The sequence below is a fragment of the Indicator indicator genome, chromosome 28 (assembly GCF_027791375.1).
Source record: "Indicator indicator isolate 239-I01 chromosome 28, UM_Iind_1.1, whole genome shotgun sequence".
Lineage (NCBI taxonomy): Eukaryota > Metazoa > Chordata > Aves > Piciformes > Indicatoridae > Indicator > Indicator indicator.
This window is the reverse complement of record NC_072037.1, coordinates 6701114-6727766: the sequence shown is the minus strand read 5'-3', so window position 1 is coordinate 6727766 and position 26653 is coordinate 6701114. Positions and strand designations below refer to the sequence as shown.

Here is a 26653-nt window from a genome sequence, read left to right as displayed (position 1 = left end):
AAATCACAAGGAAAAAATATTTCATCCCTTGCTGAAATAATCTGCCCTGCATTACACAGCATAGCAGTGCAGCCATGTAGTTGTATCTCCTGGTATTAAAATCTGAAGTTTTCTTTCTGCTGAATTCAAGGTTCAGGCAGAACCTTGAATTGCTGAGCACAGCTGACAGGGCTAGCCTAGCCCTCAGGTGTTCAGTAGAACTTTCAGTGGGGAAAGATGGATGTGGAAACAATGATCAGTGTCCATCTTCTTTGGTAACTTCTTAGACATACTGACTTTTGATCCCCAGGTGTAAGAAATCATAGAATGGTAGGCAGTGGAAGGGTCCTCCAGAGAGGAGGAAAGAAAGGCAAGAGACCAGCAAGGATGAGTAAAGACCTGCTGGGAAGAGTATAGAGACATTGGCCAGTTATTTAGGGATGGGATTAGGAAGCCCAAGGCAGAGCTGGAGCTGAATTTGAAAGGGACTCAAAGAATAATAAGCTGCTATAGGTGTGTCAGACAGAAAAGGGAAGGTCAAAGTGTTGACCCGTCAATGATCTTGACTGGTAAACATTAACAAGGGAAGACGGAGATACTCCATTGTTTTTGCTTTGTTCTGCACTGGCAGCCTCTTCCCACACTCCTCAAGTGGATGGACTTCAAGGCAGGGACTGGGTGTCGTGGAATGACACTGTCAGAGCATGAGCAGAAGTGGGGTTAACCAGGAGTTTGTAAAAGTGCACCTTAACAGAGCTTTTTGGCAAGGTTCACTCTGTTACTTACTACATGGGGAAAAAAACATTAAAAAAGCAAACTGAGTTAGAATCAAGTGAGAATGATTTACACATCAACCAAAGATGCAAAAGGATAAGGGAGACCTTACCCTTGAGTCAGGAGGTTCATGGTAAACCCCCTTGCTTTCTGAACTACACAGAGAGGAGTCTAGGTGTGGCTGGATCCAGACATAGTCCCAGACTTGGTCAATGATTTACATCTGATGGAGTTAACTGCATTGATTCATCCTGCTATCAGTCCTGCAAGAAGAATCTATGGTAAGAAGGACAGCTGAAGCAGCAGCTCAGTCTCAGGCAAGGAATCCCAAACCTTGAGAGGTGTCCCTACTCCAAGGGGGCACCTCCTGGCATGCAGTCACACAGTATCACAGTATATCAGAGGTTGGAAGGGACCTCAAGAGATCATCAGGTCCAACCCCCCTTGCCAGAGCAGGATCATTTAGGGTAGTCCACACAGGAACACATCCAGGTGGGTTTTGAAAGTTTCCAGAGGAGACTCCACACCCCGCCTGGGGAGCCTGTTCCAGTGCTCTGTCACCCTCACTGTAAAGAAGTTTTCTCCTCGTGTTGAGGTGAAATCTTCTATGTTGTAGTTTGAACCCATTGTTCCTTGTCTTACCACTTGACACCTACCCCTCAGATATTGATAGACATTGATCAGATCCCCTCTCAGTCTTCTCAATCACAATATAGGGAGAACTCAAATTTGGCTCATCCAAAGAGCTGCCATTTCTAAAAAAGGCTCTGCCTCATGGAGCAAACTTGAGAGGTGCTCCAGCTGCAGGGTTGATCACCACCATGCAGCCACACTGCTGTGTGGGGACAGCTCAGAGGAGGTGACCTCTGTCCTATTTATGGAAAGAAGTGGTTGGCTCATAATCAAACTGCACACAATGGGAAAGGTATGCACAAGGCTGTGTGTACCCACAGCCTACTTTATGCCTTGATAAACAAAATCTAGGAAACCCACCTGCTATTCAAGTAGGAATTGCATGATTGGTGATCCAAGCTCATATGCATCGATGCCCACTGGGTCACAGTGAGGGTGGTGAGGCACTGGGACAGGATGCCCAGAGAGATAGTAGATGCCCCAGCCTTGGAATTATTCCAGGTCAGGCTGTGCTTCTGAGCAGTGTGATGTAGTTGAAGATGTCCCTGCTGACTACAGGGGGGGGTTGGCTAGGTGACCTTTAAATGTCCATTCCCCACCCAAACCATTCCATGGATCTGTGATTCCTAGTTCAAGGTAAGAAGCTCCACTTTATGACTGGCAACGAGGGTGCTTTGATTTCTGCAGACACACCATTTCATGAGCAGATGCCTGAGAGAAATTAAATGTTACCTAATGTGAAGGTGAGAGCAGAACAAACATAAAATGGCTGCTTTTAGAACTGAAAAAAAAAAAAAACCCACACATATCCCTTTCCTGAAATGAGCTCCTTTTCCTGTTATCCCTCAGAAACAGGAAGACTGCTTGGAGACTGTTTTATTACTTTGCAGTCTTGGAAATCACTTGGATCTATAGAGTTTTCCTCCAGGGTCACGTCCAGCATTTCACTAAATATTTTATAAAGGAAGCATCAGTAAGCGTCTCTTCCATCTACAGAATGGTTCTTTCCACTGATAGCATCGGTTTAAATGGCAAAATTGAGTGGAATTCCTCTCCTCCAGACAGAACATTAAACAATGTGAGCACATTAGGCAGGAAAAGCAACAATCACTGTAGTTCAAATTGCCATTATTGTTCCAGGGGCAAACTGCAGCAGAGGAAGAGGAGTACTGTCTGCATTGTAGCATTTCAGGAGGAGGGAACAGGCTGTTGTGATAAGAGCTCGTTAAATGCTCATTATCCCCAAGCACCTTGTTTGTAACCTGGGAGAGAACACCCAAAACCAGATGTTTTAGTAGCTTTAGACGCCAGGCTGTGCTGGGTATGGAAGTGATGGCTCTAGCAAGCTGCATTCATTTTCATTCCAAAAATCAGTGATGGCTGTTTCAGTATTTCCATAGCTGTGATCTATTACTATGAATATTTGTTTATCAAATCCTGAAAATACACCAGACCTCTCCTTAGGGATAGTGTAAAGAAGAGAAGAGAAAAGAAAAGAAGTCAAAGTTTACATGTCTCAGCAGAGCTGAGATATGAGGGCAATGCAGATAAGCATATTAGGAAGGATGAAAACACCCCTTTTGCGTCAACCAAAACACAGTTGTGCAGAAGAAAGTGCAGATAGCAATGAATTGGAGGAAGTATCCTTTATATTTCTGGACTCTGTCTGTAGCCATGCTCTTACTGCCAGAAATGAGCTTTTCAGCTTTAAGAAAGAGTCAATTGTGTTCCAAGTGGTCACTTCCTTCAGACGATCCATGCTTTGGGTTTGCAAACATGAAGCAACTGGATAGAAAGCAAACAAGCAAGGTGAGAAGAAAAATATATTTGTCCGAGCGTGCATATAAAGGTCCATCCAGTTCTGCAGAACAAAACAAAGGGAAACCAGCTGTAAAAATTATCTGACATCTGATTGAATTGATACTACTCTCTTAATACAACATTAGGTTAATTTCTGAACACAGAGGCACACCCTGGAATCCTGGAAACACCTGGCATTAGGTGTAGCAAAACAGTTACCATTTCTTGGAATAATACAAAGCCGTTGATGTGAACCTGTCTGACTGGAACATAATGAATGTAAGCCTTGTCTTTGAGAGGGTGAGGTCATACTCTTTCATGGGGCAGAGAGACCAAAAAACCAGGAAATCAAGGGAAGGGGCAACTAGCAGAAATTAGTAGGTGAAGATAAAAGAGAAGCAACAACAACAGAACCCACAAAACCCAGCATTTCCCTTTAATTACACAATGTTCTTTGCTGCTTCCAAAGACAGCATACTTGGAAGTTCAATTAGTCCTGGATGCATTGTTCAGTAGTGCAATTAATATTAGTTTTTTCAACAACTGGGAAAGGCAGGGGGGATGGTTGTTATTTCACTGACAAGCCTCAGAGAGGGTACCTTTGTAACTGCTGGGGAGGGCTGATCCTTAGATCCTGAGGATGAGTGCAGGTAGCAGAATAAAAGCATATTTTAGCACAACCACTGGGTATGAAAGCTTTGGAGTCAAAACCACAGCATTTTTGCAGCCAGCTTTGGGACCACTGTGTGAAGCTGAGCACCTTACATGTTGTATCCAAAAGTTCACCTAGTGTGCTGGTTTGGATAGATTGTTTTCTACAGAAGCATCACATGGACTGAACCCATCCACAACCCAGAGATTCCTAGGTCCAAGAGCAAAACTAACAAGGATGCTCACACTACAGTTCATATTTGAAATGGTTTTTTAAAGAACCAACATGAGATGGCAAAGACATCATGCAGTTAAAGGCAACATGCAATTAAACTCTTCTTTTGGTAATTGCATTTCTGGAGCAAGTCTTTAGCTAGAAGAGGACAGTGGTTACTCACCTCTAACAAAGTAGGTTGTGAGCAGATTCATACAGCTGTTCTGAGTTTGTATCAGAGGAACAATGCAGTTGTCTTCCCCCAAGATTAGAGGCAGGAGCCTGCTAGTGTTAATAGAAGCCCTACAAGTAGCAGAGACTGTTCTCAGTGTAATGTAGCCCGACCTGAGGCTGCCCTTGGCACTGCTCTTCTCTTACTACCTAGCCTGATTCAGCACTCACGTAAGCTCTTCTGGGCACACTCCATCTCCAGAGATGCAGAAGACTGACTCCAATGGGATAATTACATTCAATTAGCAGCAAAATGGGAAAAGTTAAGTGGAGAGCTAGCAACTCCCAAGAATGAATGTGCTGATTAGCCATGAGGGGAAGCATCTGTGGAGCACATGTGGCTCTCCAGTTCCTTAGACGTCTTCTGAGATCAATCTTTCCCTGCCTTGCTGCCCTCTCTGTGCTCTGAGGAGGGAGATCTTTTAATGCCAGAGCTACCAACTTCTGTACCAAGCCCTGACCCCTTGCTGCTGCATGGCAGGAGCACATTTGGTTCAGTCAGGTGTTTCGCTTTGGATTAAGGACAACACAGCTCTCTGTGATATCATAAAAGGTAGGAAACAAAAACAGATGGGTGCTAAGATGGGGTGTGTATGACCCAGGGTGACTTAAGGTATGACCCAGGTGATTAAGCCAAGGCTGTCAGTAGAGACTTCAGATCATTCTGTAAAACTGGGATCATCCTAATGATGGTTGAAAACCAGCATGCTGCTGTCCTGCCATTTCCCCTGTAGCCCTGTGCACCTGCTGAGCTTCTGGGTCAGTGAGGAATTGCTTTAGCAGAGTTCTGCCTTCGCTGTAACCCTTCAGCTCTGTGATATACAGGCAGTCAAGATGAAGGTGTTTGCAAACTGATTTTTTTTTTTTTTGGTCTCTAATCCTGTGTCTCAAATGTCATTTGAGTAGTTAGAGAAGATGAGGTTTGGGCTGTTGTGAATTTTCTATTAAACGCTTGTGATTTTATTGTGATGTTATCGTGTCTCAAGACTTATTTAATTTTTACTGTTACTCAGATATCTGATGGTGGCTGATTCCCTAGACAGTTTTGTTTCTGTTTAATCCTCACAATGAAGAGCAGATGGCGGTTTTTGGTTGGTTTTGTGCTTTTTTTCCTGACTCATTTTGTTTTCTTATAGAGCTGAAGGTCAAAAATGCATTTGCTTTTCTCTGTTTCTTTTCCTTACCATTCGAGTGTTGTGCTGCACAGGTTGAGTTTTACTATTGGGCAAGGTTTGGTTTGTTTTTTTTTTTTCATTTTACCTACAATTCTGGTGCAAAAGGATGACAAAGTGGTAACACAGTCCTTGACCTACTAAATCTTGGGCATCAACCTGGTAAGTCTTTGGCTGGTGGTAACTCCACGTGGAAGATCACAGAAATCTTGCTCTGGTTCTTCAGAGAAAAAGTTCAGCAAGTCCTGAGTGAAAAGCAAGCTTGGTGCTGTCTAACAGCCCCTCTTCATTAGTGTCTGGGCTCAGCTGCCTTCCAAGAAGCAGCAAGAAATCCTGTAGCTGCCATTAGGCACTATTCAAACTGCAAGATAATTCTCTTCTTTCCTGTTATCTGCTGCCCGGCTGAAGCTTTGCAGGAGAGCGAAGAGGGTTTTTCATAATTTATCTGTGTTCCATAAATTATTAATCAAATTGTATCTCAATCTCAAAAGTATATTGTGGTCAAGCACTCTGTAAAGTTTTCTGATGGTAGCAGAAGTTTTAGGTAATGGACAGCAGAATTTGAAGGTGGTTCAGGTGTTACATCAAAAAACCACTTGACGAAACCCAACCAGAAGCAGCAAGGCGAAATGAGGCAAGAAGGTACTGCACAAGCAAAGCACTGGTGGCTATGTGCATGGCTTTTAGGGAGGTTTCTTTGTTTGACCTTTTAGCACCCATATATCTGCTCCTATTTAAGATATGTACACTGCAAGACAGTGGTCTGCAGCAAGTTTATGCTGTGCAGATCACAGTTCCAACATCCATATATATGCTCTGGTTATACACATCCACCCTCAGTCTTATCACACCACAGGTCAAGGTCAATTTGCAGCGTTTTGTATATTTTGCAGTTTGTATCAGGACTTTGAGCTGCTGGCTGCAGTTATTTTAGTTTCTAACATGGTGGCCTGCTAAAGCAATTGTTTGGTGTTTTGTTTAGTTTTGTTTCCTGTATATATTTATGGAAAGGGAGAAGTGATGTGGGGCACAGACAGCGAACACAATTCATGTTTGGGCTTACACCCAGCTGCCAACTTTTGCATGTTCCATGAGGGGCATAGGGCTCCATCAGCCCTAAAGAGATCATCAGGAGATTATTATGTCTCAGTTTAAAACTTTCCTAAATTTGCTGAATTTTAGAACTGAGAAAAGGGGGGTGAGAGAAGAAAAGGCCTTAAGGGAGGGTTGGGGGTTGTTTTTTTGGGGTTTTTTTCAGTTTTTCTCCTCCAGTTATTTTGTAAATATTTCTCACAAACTAATTTCTTTGCCTGTGGTTCAAGGTAAATAGGCCAAGTGATTCCTTTGTGTCTTTAAGCCAACCCTTTCCACTCCCCACTTACCTGTCTCTGAACTTGCTACCTTCTGCTGAGCAGAACAAACAGAAACACTGAGTGAACTTTCTGTTCAAACATTCCCCTCTCTCTAGTTAATTAACAATTAATGTAGCCACCAAGGAAAGCCGTGCCAGGAAGGAGGAACGGTTTGGTGCAAAGTCCAATTGGCAGTTGCCTGGTTCCTTTTGCCAGTTATTTGCACAAGGATCAGATGTGGATGGCTCTGATTAGATCCACCAAGGATCAGATCAAGAGACATGCCTCTTGCTGACTTCCACTCTTGCTTCAGCTTAGCAATCTCCTGACATCATGAGAGAGGTCAGGAGAAGAGTACTCCTGGAATGGAGATTTCACTGAAGAAAGTAGAAGTCAAAGGTAAGTATAGAAGTTTGGAGTCACTTCCATCTATGAGGTGACATAGTTCTTTAGAAAAGGAGAAGAGGACTCCAGGCATGAGCACAAACTCTTTGAAAAATCCACAGAGCTCAGAGCAAATTGATGCAGCTCTGGTGGTGTATGTGCAGAAATTAAATGTGAAGTCTTAAAGGTGAAAGAGTTTTTTTTCTATCAAATTTTTGGTCTTTCATGGCTTTGCTGATCTGGGGCTGGGGTTTTTTTGTTTGTTTGTTTGCTTGTTTTTAAGTAACTGGTTCTCAGCCATGAGGCTTGGACCATGCCCTGTTCTCCACAAACCCAGCCCCTGAGCAGCAGACTGCCTTGGCTTTGGTCCTGTTGTGTCCCCATGGACCTGCTCAGCAGCTACTAGACCTGACCTGGCCTCAGACCTCTCTTACTCCATGGACTTGCCGAGTGGTCTAGAGAGGGACTGCCTCTGGCTGTGGTCCTGAGGATGGCCAGCCCTGCCCACTTCACTCAGCTACCAAGGGGCTGGGCTCTGGCTGCTGAGGCCCCAACCCCATCAGTTGTCTTCTCCACTCAGCTCTCATCTGCAGGTCACTTGCAGCACCATCAGCCCTCACTGCTGTTGGACACTGTCTGTGTGGAAAATGGAAGCATCCATAGCTGCTTGGAATTCTAAGCTCAGTTTATGCCTTTTCTGAAGGGAAAAAAAAAAAAAAAACAAAACAAAACAACAAAACAGACATGAAACAAAGAGAAGGGAAGCAGAAATGTGTAAAAATGAAGAGCAGGGAAGCAGAAATCTGTTCTTCCTCCTAGCAAAAATACTAAACATTTCTAAAACTGCTCAGTGGCAGAGGAGGAGAACATATTGCTGTAAGAACAGATGCATGGAGACACAGGATGAGGAAAGTGTGGGATGTTGTTTTGTACAGGAAAACCATGACAGAGCAATGATAAGAGGTTGCTTAACCATCTCAAACAAAGGTGTCAAGAAAAATCACACCTTTTTATTTAAACAAAAGGCAAAAGGAATACCAGAGAAAAGATGAGAACAGAGCTGCTGCCTAGCTGTGTTACTTCATTCGTTTTGATTGGTTTCTAAAGACACAGTTACAAATTAATTGCACTTTTGTTTCTATCAGGGTTTCCTCTCTAGTTCCAACAACTGGTTGCAGCCATCAAACAATGTGCTACTAGTTGTTCTAAATTCCATTGTCACTATTACCTCAAGAACTTACAATTAATTAAAACACAGAAGAAATGCAAGGTGGTGTAAAACACAACAGAGTGGGTAAGATATTGCCAAGTATTTAATTTCCGTTTTAATTATGGAAATGCAAATTATTAGTGTAGGGAAAGCACAGCTGGCAGGCAAAATTTAACTGTGAAAATTCTTTTTCATAGCCACCTTTCCTGTGCACAGAGAAACCACAGACAGACAGTTAAAACTGTCTGAGTGTAGACTTTTCTAGTTGTCATACTAAAACCAAAAGGGTTGTTGAGATGTTAAGTTTTCCAATCAGGTGGCTACAGTGTTTGCCTGAGAGTTCTCTGGAAGTGACTGTGACCACTACAGCCCTTGGAGCTCCAGTGCTTAACAGCCTGAAATCTACTCAGGAACAAAAAAGAAGGCTGCTGTGGGGCTTTTAGGGCAGGTCTCTCTTGAGGTTAGTCTCCTGAAGATTATCATTAATATTAGATAGCTGTAGTGTTATTCACTCTAAACCTTTAAAAAAAACAATTAAAAACCCCAGAGTTAAAAATCTTACCTACAGCTCTTCTAATCTGGAAATTTACCAAAAACTAACCAAAAATTGTTTGTTATTAATTATTGTGGTTTTGAAAACTTTGTTTCCTGTGAATGAGAGATTCACAGATCATGTTGGTTTCTTAGTGACAGTTATTGCTCAGGCTGCTGAGTACTAACTACAAGCTGAATACAGGGAAGATTTTACTGCAGTGCTAACTGAACACTTTACATCCACCACTTTTTCTAGGAATTAGCAATTTTATTCTGTCCACTCACAAGCACAGGCTTACACAGGCTAACCACTTCAAACTGTCCTGTTCCAGTCTGTGTATTTAGCACCTGCACAATGTCTGGGACAAGAATGACAGCCTCAGCCCTGTGGAGTATGGAGCAGTGTGTACTGCAGCCACTCCACAGGCTTCTTTCTCAGAAGCAGCAGACAGGCAAGACATGACAGGTCACTTTTATGACAATACCTGCAGCTACAGCAGCAGCAGTTCCTTTTCCGTGTTCCAGTTCAGCTCAGTACAAGGTACATTAAGGAGAAGTGAGAAGCAAGTCAGCAAGGCTTCTGTGTTTGTTACTTCCTCCCCTCCCTTGCTCCCCAGCTGAATTCTGAAGTGAAAGGCAGGCACAAATTCAGAGTCCTTTTGGAAATAACTCCAGTAATGACTTGTTAAAAAAAAAAATAAAAATTTAAAATTCAAAGCTGCCCTAGTGGTTCAGCTGACCGAGTGTGTGGTTAAAGAGGGTCGAAAGTTCTGATATCGAACTGAGCAAAGCTACCAACTGATGAAGGGAAAATGATGTTAGTAGTGGAATAAACTGGCTTGCTTGGTATCAAAGTTACTGGTCAATTCCTGAGGCTAGCTTAGGTGGTGTTGTCTTGTTTTACTTGTATCTAGATTTCCTAACGTTACCTTTGCATGGAGATTCGCTACCTGAGTGGCACAACCATGTAACACAAGCAGCCACACTTCAGGCAGGAACAGTGGTGGGCAGTTCTTTCTTATTGTTTTACTGAAAGGCAATACTGAAGAACTTCTGAGGTAGGTGAAAATGGCCTATTTCTTCTCTTGATTTATTGATTTGCTTATGTGTTTCCCCACAGCTGTGCTGACACATGCACACTTTCAGCTGTAACATGACAGAATGTGGCATTTCTCATCCTAGCAGCAAAGGAGAGTTTTCTCCCTAACATAAAGTCATACTATTTCTGGTGTTCCTGCTCCCAGTCAGCTTAACCTGTTCAGCAGTTAGCTCTTGTTGCTCTCCATGCCAGGTGGCTCCTTAGCCACAAATTGCCATTGCTGAGTAGTTACAATTTGAATTTCCCCTTCCAAATACATCCGCTGTAACCAAGCCACCTCTGTGATTTCCCTTTTTCCCCTCTCACACAGCTGAAGATGTGTCTCTTTCCACAGAAACAAAAGTTATTTAAAATAACAATTGCAAATGTCACACTTCTATTAAGAGAAAATGAGAGGGTTTGTCTCTGAATAGCTACTGAGGCAGCAAATCCAGTTTGCTCCCCCGAAACCAAATCATCCTCATTGTTTTTCATGTTTCCCCATTCCTCCTGATTCAGTCAGTGTTTATGTTACCCACTAATGCAGCTCCACCACCCAGCCAAGTGTTGACTCAAGTTATATTCACCTTGTTCATACACCTGGTGTGGTAGATTCAAGATTGAGCTCATTAATACTAAATTTTATGGTCTGGCCTCACAGCTGTGCACACAATTACTGTGTTGATTTTGTGTCATTAAAAAGTGAAAGAGATAAGAGAGGACCAAATTTACACCAAAAGGTCCTCTGAAAAACACAAGCAGCTATTTAAGATTAGACTGTTGAAATCCCTCAGGTTATAGCTGCTCAAATGGGAAGCATTTCAGGTGTTCAAAAAATGATTGGATGTGGCACTTGAAGCCATGGTTTAGTTAGTCATGAGGTGCTGGGTGATAGGTTGGTCTTGATGACCTCTGAGATCTTTTCCAACCTTGCTGATCCTATGATTCTGTAATTTAAATCTTAAATCAAGGAAAATTGTGCTCTATCATTCTCCCCGCTAATAACTATGATTTTTGAGAGGCTGATACAGTACAAGCACCAACTGAAGTGAAGACTGCACCATTCCATTAAGTCAAAGGTGTGAGAAAAAATGACAGAACAGAAAGCAAACTGATGTGGTGTACAGGAAGCAACCAAGTCACGAGATTTCCCGCAGGCTGTCCAAAGTACCAGCACAAGTGTAGAGGAAGCAGATGCTGGGGAGTCAGCAAGGTTGCAAGGTCTCTTGTCTCAGTGGAAGCAGAAGGCAGAACTGGAGCACTGGAAGGGATGAAGTGCTAGACAAAAAGGCTTGAAACTGTGAGTAAACATACTATGTGATTGCTCTTACATTCGGGAAGGCATGAATTTTGCACATTCTGGTGAAATATCAAGACTGCACATAACAAACATGGGCTCCCAATTGTTTTCTTTTTTACATAAAAACTGAGAAATGCTGAGGTGTTGTCTAACTATTCCAGGCAAAATGAGTGGCAGTGTTTTATAAAGCTTCCCTACAACAGTTATAAAAAAGCAAGGCTCTTCCTGTTGCGTCTGAATAAGTTTCTTTTCTCTTTCTCGTTCTAAGATACTTTGCAGCAAAACGTGTTCTGGTTTCTTCTCCGTACTGCAAGTGGTGTTAACCTAGACAGGCAGAGAAGTTCCAGAGCTGCTATCATATTTTAAAACTCCTCTTTTAAAGAGGAGAGACATTTTTCAGTTTCAGAGAACACTAAACGTTTTCCTCTGTAACAGAGACCACTTATCAGACATGGTGAAAGTGTGTGGTCGTTTGCTCAGCACTGGAATGTCATCTTAAATGAAGTGAGGCTTTGCCAGCAGATATTCATTTGAACAAAGGGCAATACAAAACAGTACTAAGTGCAATCAGTATCTTTTAACTCTCCCCTTGTGTAATCCTTTTTCAGAATGACAGTGGCTATTTCTGGTCAGAAAATATTGCTCTAACAATAGGTGAGAGGCTGCATTTTTAAAATGATCCCATTTCAGCTAGAAAAAGAGAAACAGCATTTTTAGTAACCTAGTTCAGTGGGCATCAGCTAATGGCTGCGGTCTGTGGATTCCAAAAGAGAGGGAACAAATCTGAACCCCAAATCATATTTTATATTGAGGAACCGATGCCATCCCTTTATTGGAAAATTCATGTATCAACTCCTGTTGAGTGGGTCAAGATGAAAGACAGAAATGGCATGCAACTTAGAAACCACTGGAAGTTTCCAGCAACTAAATTTTTTGAGGAGAAAACAGTAAGTAGCTTAAACAGACTGTGCAGATATCTTTGTGTCTCTCTAGTTTTTGTAGGCTTCTTCATGTCAAAGGGACTTGCTTTTCTCTTTAGTGTTCCCATCTGTAAATCTTGACTCACAGGCACCATGCATGCCCTCCAAGGCCTCTGGTTTCTCATAACTACGCCGGCTTATTCTTTTCCAGATCAAGTGGATAATAATGCTTTTGGCCTGCTAAAACTACTTGTTGTTAGTCTAAAAATAAGCTGGTGGGATGAATTTGCATTGCCCAAATAGGGTGACATATGCACACAAAACTTGTGAAGAGAATATGGGAATTTTGCTTGCCTGTAGCTAAAAACAGACAGCAGAGTGTTTCACCTATGAGATGTGAGATGCAAAGTTACATTTCAGTTTCCTGCTCCTTGTAATGTGCATGTAAATCTAAGATGGAGACTTCTGTGCAGAGGGGTGTACTGCAGTTGAACTCTTTTTATAGTGGCTAGGAAGTAGTGGTGCTCCAGAACAAAGAGGAGGTAAATGAGAGTGCTTGCCATGGGTGGATTTCAACATTAAGTCTCTATTGCAGGAAGAGAGTTTTCTACTATTTCTTAGACCTTAAAAAGGCATTTTTCATGTACATTTCTCAAGGCTAATGGAACAGGAAACATCTAAGGCATATTGCTGCCTGCTGTAAGACTGACCAGAACACTGTAATGACTTTTACACTTTGTATCAAAAAAAACAACAAAACTCTGAAGCTTGTGTTTCTGCAGATGCACATGACAGACATGAATGATGAGGAATGTTATTAATGCTCGGTTGCATCTCACCCTTTAGTAAATTTGTTGCATCTCTTATGCAGCAAATCGTCCTCCACAGAAAAATTTGTATCAGGTTCCTCTGATTTTTCTCTACAAACTCAATCACTTTATTGTTCCCTTGGGTGGGAAGACTGGACCCATAGTCTACTCTACTTTTACAACCTTATCAAGGCTCCTGTACTTTGCCCTTGTTACATGCTTCTCAATCTTCAAACCTGCTCCTATCTCTGTGAAGAATTCTGGTGACTCCTTCCGCTGACAGCTAAACTCCACCTCCAAAGTGGGGAGGGATGGAAGAGAGGGGGAAAAAAAAGAAAAAGGAAAGTAAAATAAAAGCAATGGTGGATTAAAAACAAGAACTAGAACTCAAAGTGACTGTTCTTCCATATTGTTGTTGGCTTCTTTTTCTTTTGTGTTTTTTTACACCTGAAATGTTCTGTAAGCATTTTTCAATCCCACTTCCCATAAATGCTCATACAAAAAAAAAAAAAGACACTTCCCTTTAAAATATCCTTTCTCTTAGTTTTTTAATAGACAGTATGCTAGTAATTGTAAATGGTTTCCAATCCAAGCATAGGAACAACAGTAAGTATTGTAAGAACATTGGTACAAGCTGCTACCTGGTGATGCAGCTCTGCTTTTCTTACATAGTGTCCTGTTTTCAATGCAGATGTCACTTGCAAGGTCCTCCTTAGCTGCTGGTAAGCTAATAACAAAATGCATAGTTGAATTATATTGGTTAACTGAGGAGACAACATTAGAAGTATTTAAAGCAGATGAGGAGACATCTTCTGCAGAAATGAATAACTTTGTGAGCATGTTACAAACTATTCTGCACACAAACTGGTGAAAGGGGAGGGTCCACAGCTTGTGTGACTCTTCAGACAGCAACACAAGATTTGAACTTTATAGAATGAGTCATTAAACATAATTTAAAATAACTTCCTACATTTTTTAGGCCTGTAAATGAAAAAGAACTTCTGAGCAACATCCTGGATTTGCAAATTACACCAGGCAGCAGTGCTTTCATTGCATTCTTCAGGCCTACCACTCTGAAGTCAGAATAGAGCTGTAACTAAAGTGACAATTTCGTGTGCAATTAGAAAGCAGTTAATCAGCTGAGACTGAGTGTAAACCAGAGGAAAGAACAGTACAGACAATGATTAATTGTTCTGATGTGTTGTTGTGATGTCTCACATTGTATCATGTCCTCATGGCTGCAAGGTTTGGTTTAGTTATGTTTGCATTTAATTTGCCTTTGATCTGCTTGGGGGTTTAAGCATCTGTATGTACTGAGCTGTGACTCTATACTGGAAATCTTCACTTTGTAGTCTGATTTGGCAACATCTTGGCAAGGTTAAAAAAGTTTAGTTGTGCATGTGGTCCCAGGGGAGGTTCACAATATTCACACAAAGTCTAACCAAAATCAGCTGCTGATTTAGAACTGTGGTCTGACACTGGGCATCTTCAGTGGCAAAAGCAATTTACATTTCAGGTAATCACAGCCACCTGGAGAACTGAAGAGGTCATCTTTTTCAAACCTCTTTTCCTAGATAAAGTTGAATACCACAGAGTCCTATGAGGTCCTGAAAATATTTTGTCTGAGGCTTGGGAATCAAGACACTGAGAGACTATGACAGGATTATTCCTGCTCGCTACAAAAGAATGCAGTTTGAATTTGTGTTCCCAGCACCTTTTTTTAGGAAGAAGAAAGGATACCTCTCTGGTTTTACAAGCATCTCAGAATACCAGAAAGGAAAGATTGGGAGTTTTCACTAACATAAAATTGCTTCACCTCTGAAGTAATTCAAATTGCACTGTATTGCCATTACTGCACACCAAACCAGCTGAAACTGTTGCACTGAGCCCACCTGTGAAATACAATACAGTTCAGAATGATTTTCAGATTTATGAGAATGTCTCCATTTTATTCAATCCTGTAGGCAAAGCCAGGTCTTCATTCTAAAGTGTAAAGTATCCAGACAGTAAATATTGTATTTAGGAGAATGCAGTTCAATACAAAACTTTCTTCTTTTTCCAAATCACTGAAGGTGTGCTTTGTTGTGTGTCTGCTTTGTTTTAAAGGAAGTGAAAAGAAGACTGAGTATAATGCTCAGTTTCACATTGAGAAATGCAGCAATGATACACTGTGGAAAAAAGCAAATTGGGGCTTTTCTTGCATGTATTCTTATTTTTTCAAGCATTTTCTTCTGCTATGTTAAAGATGTTCAGCTACAGAATAACACAGCAAGAAAAAACTCCCCCCAAGCAGCTACAACAACGGCCAGTCCAGTGATTCAGCCATGTAGGGGAAAACCTGCTCAAAATGCAATAACACCATTAAAAGGTAACAGAACATTTATTATATCTCCTTACTTTGATGACAGAGACAGAAAGCTCACTCGTGTGATTGGGATTGTTCACCACAAGAATGTAAAAGAACTGTACTGCTGGTTCTGCTGTCAGCCTGATGGAAAGATCTCTGTATCCAAAGCAAATATTGATGTTCACTCAGACAGATTTGATTTTCCTTATGGTGCAACAGATATAATTTGTTTGGAGCCTGGAAGCTGTGATCCAACACATGTATCCATTCACCAGTTTCCCCACGGGGATATTGATCAGCTGCCAAGGTTTGAAATCAAAAACCGCAAGGCTGAGCCTTCTTCTGTGGACTTCACTCTGTGCATCTCTACCATGTTTGGAAACTACAACAATGTCTTGCAGTTCATACAGAGTATGGAAATGTACAGGATTCTTGGGGTACAGAAGGTGGTGATCTATAAGAACAACTGCAGCCACCTGATGGAGAAAGTCTTGAAGTTTTATATGGAAGAAGGAATTGTAGAGGTAATTCCCTGGCCAATAGACTCACATCTCAAGGTATCTACTAACTGGCGCTTCATGAAAGATGGAACTCACATTGGCTACTATGGACAAATCACAGCTCTAAATGACTGTGTGTACCGTAACATGCAGAGGAGCAAGTTTGTGATTCTTAATGATGCTGATGAAATCATTCTTCCCCTTAAGCACCCAGACTGGAAAACAATGATGCACAGCCTTCAGCAGCAACATCCAGGTGCTGCTGTTTTCCTCTTTGAGAATCACATCTTCCCCAAAACTGTATCTACTCCTATGTTCAATATTTCATCCTGGAATGCTGTGCCAGGTGTTAACATATTGCAGCATGTTCACAGAGAGCCTGACTCGAAAAAGATTTTCAATCGCAGGAAAATGATAGTGGATCCAAGAAAAGTGATTCAGACTTCAGTCCACTCTGTCCTACATGCTTATGGCACGACTGTGTATGTTCCCATGAATGTTGCCTTAGTTTATCACTGTCGGGAGCCCCTTCAAGCAAGCCTTCCCAGGGGAGCCCTCATTAGGGATACAACACTGTGGAAATACAACTCATCATTAATCATGAATGTTAACAAGGTGCTACATCAAATCGTGCTGTAAGCTCAATGGAGGGAAAGTGGAGAGCCAGTGTATGGCAGAGGAGCAGAGGATATCGTTTAGAGGCCATATTAAAATCTCATCCACATGAAGTTTACATCTTGCAGAAATTTAGGAGAACATCCCTTTTGTACTGTACCAAGGTAAATGCACTGGATTTGTAAACTTAATAAAGGCAGCTAGGGAACTGATTTTTAATCAAAAAAAAAAAAGATTTTGCTTGAGCCAAGAAGGGTGGTTGAGGCTACAGCTCAGTTTGCTAGAGATGTTTGCACATGGTTGGAGAGTGCATGATAACATTATTATATGCAGTCTATATGCAGTAAACCGGTGTGCCATATTTCTTATCTGGGATACATCCCTTTGGAGACAAATTAGTCATCTTTGGCTCTGAAAGTTACCTCTGCTGGGTATGACACAATTTTTTATTTACAGTACTAAAATTTAAAGGTGTTGCAATAGGCAACTGATGTTCACCCCAACAAAATGCACTGTACACTTAAGATAATTTATTATTCATAGCAGCAAAAGTCTGTAATTTATTGTCCCCACCACGGAATCAGTACAAATGCCAATGCTGTACTTTGCAGGAACAACTGACAGGGCATTTGGGGACATGGTTTAGTGGGCATGGTGGTGGTAGGTTGCTGGTTGGACTTTATGATCTTAGAGGTCTTTTCCAATCTGAATGACTGATTCTGTGATGATGGTTCTACGATTTTTAAATGATTCTATGACTCGACCAGCAGTTGCCATCTCTAAATAAAGTCAAAGTACTGGCATAAACCACTGGCCCTTTATCATGATATAATTACCCAATTTCCTTGGACTTTCTCAATGATTGCTTCACATTTAGAAAACGCATATGCTTGCTCGGGTTCTTCCATTTTACACATGCACAAAGCTTCGTGGGGCAGCCGGTACCAGTGTGCAGCAATCCCCGGGGGTCGGGCCGGTGCACTGAGACTCCAGCCCCGGGCGAGCGGTGCGTGGGCGAACGGCCCCGCCCGGAGCAGCGCAGGGTGCGGCCCTTCCAGCGGCAAGCGCCGGCACCAAGTGTTCCGGACGTGCTGGTTTGGGTGACACACAGGGAGCCCGGGAAGGGGTGGGAGGGCTCCGGCAGCGCCGGCCAGCAGCCGCTGCCTGTGTGGGGCTTCGGCGGCGGGAGCGTCCCTGCTCCGCTGCCCTCCCCAGGGACCAGAGGAGCAGGGCAACGGGGAAGCTGCTGCCCGCAGGTTCGTCTGGTCAGATTGCTGGAAGCAAAGAGAGTGTCGGGCTGCGGCTACTGCTCGGGATCCTGTATCACTGCAGAAGAGGCTGGTCAGGCTCGGGAGTTTATTACCACTCGAGAAATAGCAAATTAGGTGGTGGGCAGCTGTAACGTTCGTTATTTTTCAGTACTCGTGCTAACCGCATAAGCGGTAAGTTGAAGTTGTGCAACCTGGTTTGTTGGAGTCTCCGCCTGAACGCGCTCCGTGCCTGCAGTGCAATGTCAGAGCTAAAGCAGCAGTGCCCTGGAGAGCGGCTTCGGCGTGTGCTGTGGGTTAGCCTCGGGAGGCAGCTGAGCCCCACACAGCCGCTCCCGCCCTCCCCACCCCGCAGTGGGATGGCCAAGGGCAAGAGCGAGAACTCGTGGGTTGGTAAACACAGTTCTTGACGCAAAGCAAAGCTCGGCGTACAAGCAAACCAAAGAATTTGTTCGCTCCTTCCCACCAGCAGGTAGGTTTTTAGCCATTTCCAGGAAGGTAAGCCTGCAGCACCTGTAACTTGAGAATTGGTGCCTTGAGAATTCAAGTGCCACGATACCACACGTCTGCCCCTTCCTCCTCTTTCCCCCAGCTTTCAGTTCCGAGCATGGTGCCATGTGGTGTGGAAGAGGCTTTGGGTGAGTTTGGTTTAGGTGAGAAGGCTTTGGCACTGTGTAAGCACTGTTCAGCAACAGCTAAAACGTGTTTGTGTTTGAAACAGTGTTTTGGTCACAGACCCAAACCACAGCAGCCTGTGAGCTGCTGTGAAGAAAATCAAATCAGTCCCAGCTAAGACAAATGTAGTAAGAAAGGCAAAAAGCCAGAACAAGTCTTTTAAATCTCGTTGTGTGGTTGGTTTTTGTTGGTGGTGGTGGTTTGTAGGGTGTTTGTTTGTTTGTTTGTTTTTCCTGATTGATTTCTTTGCCGAGGTCACAAAATCTAGTTGAGCAAAAAATGGAGAGGATAGAGAACTTCTTCACAAAATAAGCTGATTTGGTGGTGGTGGCTTTTTAGTTAAACCCTGGATAAACCAAGGATTGGGTTCTACTACTGATTCTAATACTGCATCTTAATGACTGAAACTTTGCAGTCACCTCTTGTCACTTGCTACCTATTCTCACCTTGGATTGTGAGATAAACTAATGAATTGGGACTTACCCAAAATTAAACTCGATGTAATTGCAAAGATACTGAAATAAGCAGCACAGAAGGACTTAAATTACCTCAATGCAAAGAAAACACTGCAAAGGAAGGCCACAATGCAGAGAACATGGGGAGGTTAACAGTGACTGAGGAACAGCTGTAACTAAATTAGCACATTGTTCCACCTTTTACTAAGGACAATTGTGTTAATTGTGGAGGGTTAAGGCAAGATGATTCAATAGAAGGTCTGAAAATAGAAGTTGTGAAGCAAACGTAAACCAGCAACCTTTCAGCTGGAAGGTGATAACTGAATAATTTTCTGTTTCAAAACTTCTAAGACAAGCTATTAGAGATCCTGTAATGGGTGTTTAATAAACGTGTCATGAGTGTAGTGGTACAGTGTGGCAAAAGAAAGCATGAACAATTCTTGGTTCAGGAAGGGATAAAAATAAGTATATGCAAGTTTGTAAGTACAGCCTTGCCGTACATAAGGTTTTAGAGTAGGTTTTAGAAGGACTATAGCCAGGTGGGGGTCAGTCTCTTCTCCCAGGCAACCAGTGACAGAACGAGAGGGCACAGTCTCAAGCTGCACCAGGGGAAGTTTAGGCTGGATGTTAGGAAGAAATCCTTCACGGAAAGATTGGCCACTGGAATGGGCTGCCCGAGGAGGTGGTGGAGTCACCGCCCCTGGAAGTGTTTAAAAAAGGACTGGGTGAGGCATTTAGTGCCATGGTTTAGTTGCTTAGAAGGTGTTGGGGGATAGGTTGGATTTGATGATCTCAAAGGTCTTTTCCAGCCTGCTTAATGCTGTGAAAACAAGTACAGAGAAATGTGACTAATTTGAGGAAGCCGATCTAGTGAAAGGTGTCCCTGCTCATAGCAGAGTGGAACTCCATGAGCTTTAAAGGTCCTGTCCAGACCAAACCATGAAATTCTGAGACAGGAACTCTTTATTATGACTTTGCTGCAGAAGAAAACACATTGTGTAACTGTGCTTGGCTGAAAGACTGGGTAGATGTCTTAATCTTTGTCTGATGACAAGCTCAGATGTGTCTGTGCAGTGTGATGCATCTGCAAAAAATCTAACCCTGGCATATGTTGAGAAAGAATATTTCCAACAATAATGAGAAAATTTCCATCCATGTCATGTACAAAGGAACAGAGATTTGTGGTCTTCTGTGCTAAAGGTTAAATGAAACTGGGATAACTGTACAGAAGCAGCTGGTCACAGAAGAGTGTTTCTTATGGGATGGTATGAGAACAGCCTGGCTTGTTTAAAGGAAAAAAAGCAATGGCAAAGTAGCCATTAACACCATTAACTAAATTTAGTATTAAAGCAAATCTGCATACTTTGTCTTATGTTCTACTTGAACAGTAATTGGAATTAAAAGACACAAACCCAGAATTAATTAATGTTGCTGTTATTGCTGTTACAAAATAAACTCTCTTAAATATGCTGGAAGCATAGTTTTGAGGTTAAAGTTGGCCAATTATTCTCTATAGTGAAGCCGTACAAAATTGATGTTCCTAATTGATCTGACTTTATATATTTTCTGCCTACATATCTGTGCTGTTAATTTCAGAGGATCAAAATTCATGAGTCACATGCTGGGAAAAGAATAAATTTAATTCCTCCAATAATTACGTCTTTAAGATTCTGGGTTCTGGTGTGTCATGAGTTCTGTATTTTGCTTCCTTTGCTTCTGGAAGTTGCTGTTGTTTCAGATCAGAATGTGCCTGATCAGAATCTATATCTACCTATTTTAATCAGGCCTATAGTATGGCACTAAAAAACTACTGCCCCCCCAAAATGCAGACGTACAGAGTACTTTTCTAGTTGTCTTTAAGTTTGTATGAACTGCGGATAAAATCAACATGCATGGATTAATTTCCACAAGGAAACTTAAGCAGCCTTTAAAAAATAATCCAATGTTGGTTTTGCTTCAACAACCACATGCTTAAGTTTACAATTTACATTAACTTCTGGGGAGGCAACTGTATGGTTTGCTCAAGAGAAGCAAAACTCGTTTTTCTGGTAGGTGTGGCTGCTCTTACAGATATTAAGGAGCACCAGTCCCATCTGGAATAAAAAGTGCCAGCCAGTGTCTCAGGTATTGTACAAGTGTTTTCCCCCCCCACCCCCCAGTATTGTTCTGTATTGAACAGTTCTTGCAGTTAATCTTAAAAAAATACTGAAGCTTTTACCTGGTTAAATAATTTGGAGATGATACCTTAGGAGAAAATAAATGGAGGACTGAACAGAACTTCTGTGAGCTGTCTGCTTTGAAAAGGTACTTTTTCCTGTCTGGTGTTCACTATTAATTATATATTAATTATTAATAAATTAGTCATAAATGAGTAATAGTAAATTAAGTGTAAGAAATTACTGGTAATAAAATAATGGTATTGGTAATAAATTAATTGTATTATTTAATGTTGACATGTTTTGATACTTCTTTAGTAAAAACTATGTATTCTCTAAGATTGAACAATATTTTAAGCCATAAATAGATAAGATTGAGGAAAAAAGTGTTAAATGTGACCTGCTCTGTGTGGTAAGAACACTAAAATATACAACAGCCTAGAGATAATAATGCCCAAGGGGAACAATTTGTCTGACTTCAGGATGTTGAATGAAAAGACTCAGAACATGTGAGCTGTTCTCAGTCACCAACTGCCAGCAGAAAGTTGTAGGACAGTAGCAGGCTCTTACCAGTAGTGCTGCTCTAAATTGTAAGGACTTTTATGGGGGGCTTTAGAGACAACAGAGTTGGTGCTGGCTGCTGCTGTTTGTGCCTGGGGTGATACAGTGAGATTTCTGGTGTCCTATGGCTTTTCTGGTCTGTAGAGCAATTTCCTGGTATCTAGGAAGGGATGTTAGAAATCTTGTCCGCCTTGGCAAATGGAGTATTTTAAGGAGTATGCTGTGACCATAGTTCTTCCTTCCTTTGCTCTTTCAGGAAAGAGCAATTGTGAAAATGTTGACTGTTGTTTGGAAAGCATGGGCAGCAATGTTTTGCTTAAACTCAGCTGAGATACAGAAGCTGGATTTTATTTATTGGGAAGTACCATGTTGAAGCAGAAAACCAGACCTAAGGGAATTTTTTTAAGCCAAGCAGGAAAACTGCCATTGAATTTTGGCACCTAAAGTTATGAAACTGCTGAGTGTGAGGAATGGATCAAAATAGGGATTTAGGTTCTTTCTAGTTTTGTATCTTTTCCACTTTGCTAGATTTCTGTTCCCTCGTGAATCAGGATCAAGATAAAGGCTCTCAAAATAGCTTTGTACAATGTGTGAAATGCAAGAAGAAGTATATAATATTAGGTTTAATTATTATTATTAGATACTCAGCACATGCATTCTCCCTGAAGATACTTAAGTTACTAAGTGCTTCAGAGATTCCATTAAGAGTCTTGAGAAGCAGACAACAGGACAAGAAATAGGAGAATCTTCCAATATCTGCTACACATTGCTGCCTGTTTGAGCTATAAAATATATACCTAGAAATCTGGATCTTTTCAGGGTGTGGTTTGTTTTTTTTTTTTTTCCTCAAAAACTGGCTTTATGCAGCTGTAATATGCCTACTAGAAATGTTTTCTTCATCTTGTGCAGTAGAATCAGTTTAATTCTATCCTGGCAGTTTACCCAGTCAGGGACACTCTCCTTTACCAGTGCAGTTCTCTGGTCTAACATGAATTTGATTAAGCTGAGTCACTCTTCTTCCAAGAATCTCTGTGGTACAAGCAGGCCTCTGAGGACACTTGCTGTCACCTTTATTGTTTGTGGATGATACCTGGATGCCTAAAGATGGAATTCTAGAGGAAACTTTAAAGTGAGCTGCACTTTCAGGAGTTGCTGCAGGAGAAGACTATGAGCTCCCTCTCAGGGATTAACACCTGTAGCACATGAGGGCTGCTGAATACTTTGGCCATCCAGGTGCTCAGGGATGCTTTGCTGTCTTGCAGGAGCAAGACTTCAAGACATGACCCCCAAATCCTGCCAGGAGCTTAGCAAGTGTCTCTAGCAAGTTGATCTTCCCTGCAAGCTCTGCCTTCTACAATGCTAAGCAGGGTAGAGAATGGTAGCTGTGAGTGCTTTATACCTGCATAGATTTCACCTGTCTCATGGTGAGTTGTGTGCAGTGACCCTTCTCCGTATGTGTTGTCTTCTCTGTGGTGAGCTGCAGGTTAGGGAATTTATGCAGTAGAGGTTTTAGCTACCCCATCATGTGCAGTCCCCAATTGCCATGTTTTTAATGACCTTGAGTTATTATGTATTTTCTCCTTACCTGTCTCTGAGAAGTCTGGTTGAGAAAGGGGTTTGGGTTTTTATGTGTTATTTAAGTCTACACTATATATAGAGGAAAAAAAAAACCTCAGACACTTGTTTTTAAAACTTATTATTTAATTAGATGTTCTAAAATTTGAATTATGGAAAGTAATGAAAATGGCCACAAAGATGATCAGAGGGCTGGAACCACCTCTCCTGTGGGGGGCACAGGCTGTGATAGTTGGGGCTGTTCAGCCTGAGGAAGAAAAGACTCTAGGGAGGCCTTAGAGCAGCCTTCCAGTACCTGAAAGGGGCTACAGGAGAGCAGGGGATAGACTTGCAGTGACAGGATGAAGGGGAATGACTTTAAGATAGGAGAGGAAAGATTTAGACTGGAGATTAGGAAGGAATTCATGACAGTGAAGGTGGTGAGATACTAGAACAGGTTGTCCAAGGAGGTCGTGGATGCTGCCTCCATTGAAGTGTTCAGGGCCAGGTTGGATGAGGTCATAAGCAGCCTGGTCTCTGCCCGTGGCGTGGGGGTTGGAGCTAGATGATCTTTAAAGTCCCTTCCAAATCAAACCATTGTATGGCTCCTTGTTCTCCTGTGCATAGACCTCTATCATGTTCTGTCACAGAACCCTCCATGTACAGAAAGTGTTCTGCACATCCAGCATATAGAGGTGCAGTGTCACATCCAGTCTCATCCACCCCATTGCAGGTGTGTTCTGTGGTTGATCTTTCATAAAAGCATAGTGGATTGGTCTTTCGACTACCTCATTGCACAGTGACAGGGACTTGTCCCCCATCTTGTTTGAGCACCAGTCATGACTCAACGTTTTCTCATGCTGGATATTTTCTTTTCTGCAGATGCGGCAGCATAAAGTGCAAGGACAAAGAAATTTGCATCTCCGTTCAGATACATCCAGAATGCTATGTGGTGGGAAGAAGTCTTACTTTGCAGCTGCTGTAGGCCTCATTACTCTAACGTCAATGGTCACGCTTTCTTATCTTAGGTTACAGAGACTATCTAACCTGCCAAAAGTAATTCAAGAAAGCAGCAGCTGTAGAGGGAAAATTGCCAACAGCACCATAACACCATTAAAAGGTAACAGAACTTTTATTATATCTCCTTACTTCGACAACAGAAAAAGAAAGCTCACTCGTGTGATTGGGATTGTTCACCACGAGGAGGTGAAAGAACTGTACTGCTGGTTCTGCTGTCAGCCTGATGGAAAGATCTATGTATCCAAAGCAGATATTGATGTTCACTCAGACAGATTTGATTTCCCTTATGGTGCAACAGATATAATTTGTTTGGAGCCTGGAAGCTGTGATCCAACACATGTATCCATTCACCAGTTTCCCCACGGGGATATTGATCAGCTGCCAAGGTTTGAAATCAAAAACCGCAAGGCTGAGCCTTCTTCTGTGGACTTCACTCTGTGCATCTCTACCATGTTTGGAAACTACAACAATGTCTTGCAGTTCATACAGAGTATGGAAATGTACAGGATTCTTGGGGTACAGAAGGTGGTGATCTATAAGAACAACTGCAGCCACCTGATGGAGAAAGTCTTGAAGTTTTATATGGAAGAAGGAATTGTAGAGGTAATTCCCTGGCCAATAGACTCACATCTCAAGGTGTCTATTAACTGGCACTTCATGCAAGATGGAACTCACATTGGCTACTATGGACAAATCACAGCTCTAAATGACTGTGTGTACCGTAACATGCAGAGGAGCAAGTTTGTGATTCTTAATGATGCTGATGAAATCATTCTTCCCCTTAAGCACCCAGACTGGAAAACAATGATGCACAGCCTTCAGCAGCAACATCCAGGTGCTGCTGTTTTCCTCTTTGAGAATCACATCTTCCCCAAAACTGTATCTACACCTATGTTCAATATTTCATCCTGGAATGCTGTGCCAGGTGTTAACATATTGCAGCATGTTCACAGAGAGCCTGACAGGAAACATGTAATCAACCCCAAGAAAATGATAGTGGATCCAAGAAAAGTGATTCAGACTTCAGTCCACTCTGTCCTACATGCTTATGGCAACAGTGTGAATGTTCCTATGGATTTTGCCCTCATTTATCACTGTCGGGTGCCCCTTCAAGGAAGCCTTCCCAGAGAAGCCCTCATCAGGGATACAACACTGTGGAAATACAACTCATCATTAATCATGAATGTTAACAAGGTGCTACATCAAATCGTGCTGTAAGCTCAATGGAGGGAAAGTGGAGAGCCAGTGTATGGTGGGGAATCGAAGGACATTGTTTAGAGGTCATTTTAAAATCTCATCCACATGAAGTTTACATCTTGCAGAGATTTAGACTCTTTTTATGTACTCTATGAAGGTGAATGTGTTGGATTTGAGAACTGAGACATGGGATCTTGTGAGAGCCCACAGTGACTAAGTGGTATTTAAGAACAGAGTTCCTCAGGTAAAGTCTCTACTGCACCTTTGTAAGATGTGAAAGCTGAGGCATAGTGAGAAGATAGCTTTTCTCCATGTCTCTAAGTATGAAAGGGCATTATTCAAGGCCTAGAAAGTAACCATGCAGAAATTAGAAACATACTATACCCATTTCTAGCTGTCTTTTTCTTTTCCCATCTTCATAAACAGGGATGGATGGTTTTGCTAGTGCAATGAACCTGTGTACTACCTGAAGAGTGAACTGATTTATGGTTATTTGTATCTCTGAAGTACTTGGTGGTTAAAAAGAATCCAGCTGTGCTTTATGGTGCCTGTTGAAAGATGGCTTGGGACAGCATCTCCCAGATGAAGAGCTGCATTAGCATTAACACTGTAACTCATAATCACAGAGGTAGGGTAAGAAAATGCATCAGCTCTAGCACTGGAACTGGAATTTCTTAAGGGAAATGGGAATTGGTAGCAGATCCGTGAGTCCTTTAATGATAGCAAGGATCAATGTAGATGGCATTACTTCTGGGAAATGTAACATGAGTTTGATTTCAATGAAAACTAATCAGTATTTCTCAGCTGATTGAAATAATGCAGAAGGCTCTATATAGTTTTCAATCTATGTACAAAAAATAGAACTATAGTCATTAAAGGTAATGATGCTTAATTCTTGTAGTGAGACAACACAAGCTCTGAGAGATTATTATTTGGGCTCCAGTCAGTGTGGTTTGCACTGAGAGCTGTGAAGCTGGCTTTCAAGTGATAAAATCCTTGGCTACAAACATTTTCAGAGTAAGTTTGTGTGGATAAAGGTGGAAAATGTAAACTCTAGCCTTGTAGTCAAGAGATGCTGGCCCATTGTGACTTCAAGCAGTTCCTACCACACAACTCAGATACTGATAGGAAAACTTCCCCCCTGCTTTGGTGTAATTTGTACTGCATACATCTGGAAACTGTGGCCTTTGTTCAGTCCTACATAGGAAGTTAGGCCTCCTTGGATAATGGGGGAAGAAAATCTTCTTAACCCTAGTAGTGCCTG

At 42.0% G+C, this 26653-nt stretch overlaps 2 protein-coding genes across 3 annotated transcripts; both read left to right on the top strand.

Moving 5' to 3' along the window:
* Window positions 1-11224: 11224 nt before the first annotated feature.
* Window positions 11225-25413, top strand: LOC128976338 (uncharacterized). Of its 2 annotated transcripts, none has more exons than XM_054393539.1 (2): window positions 11225-11312; window positions 24055-25413. In XM_054393539.1, the coding sequence occupies exon 2, from the start codon at window positions 24055-24057 to the stop codon at window positions 25408-25410; it is 1356 nt and encodes a 451-aa protein (XP_054249514.1). In that variant the 5' UTR covers window positions 11225-11312; the 3' UTR covers window positions 25411-25413. The 2 variants fall into 2 exon arrangements, with proteins under 2 accessions (XP_054249514.1, XP_054249513.1); XM_054393538.1 differs by lacking the exon at window positions 11225-11312 and adding an exon at window positions 18176-18243.
* Window positions 15202-16587, top strand: LOC128976339 (uncharacterized). Its single transcript, XM_054393540.1, has one exon. The coding sequence runs from the start codon at window positions 15202-15204 to the stop codon at window positions 16525-16527; it is 1326 nt and encodes a 441-aa protein (XP_054249515.1). The 3' UTR covers window positions 16528-16587.
* Window positions 25414-26653: the final 1240 nt, after the last annotated feature.

Coding starts and splice junctions, on each gene's coding strand:
- LOC128976338 (XM_054393539.1), top strand. CDS start 24,055: ATGCGGCAGCATAAAGTGCAAGGACAAAGAAATTTGCATCTCCGTTCA.
- LOC128976339 (XM_054393540.1), top strand. CDS start 15,202: ATGATACACTGTGGAAAAAAGCAAATTGGGGCTTTTCTTGCATGTATT.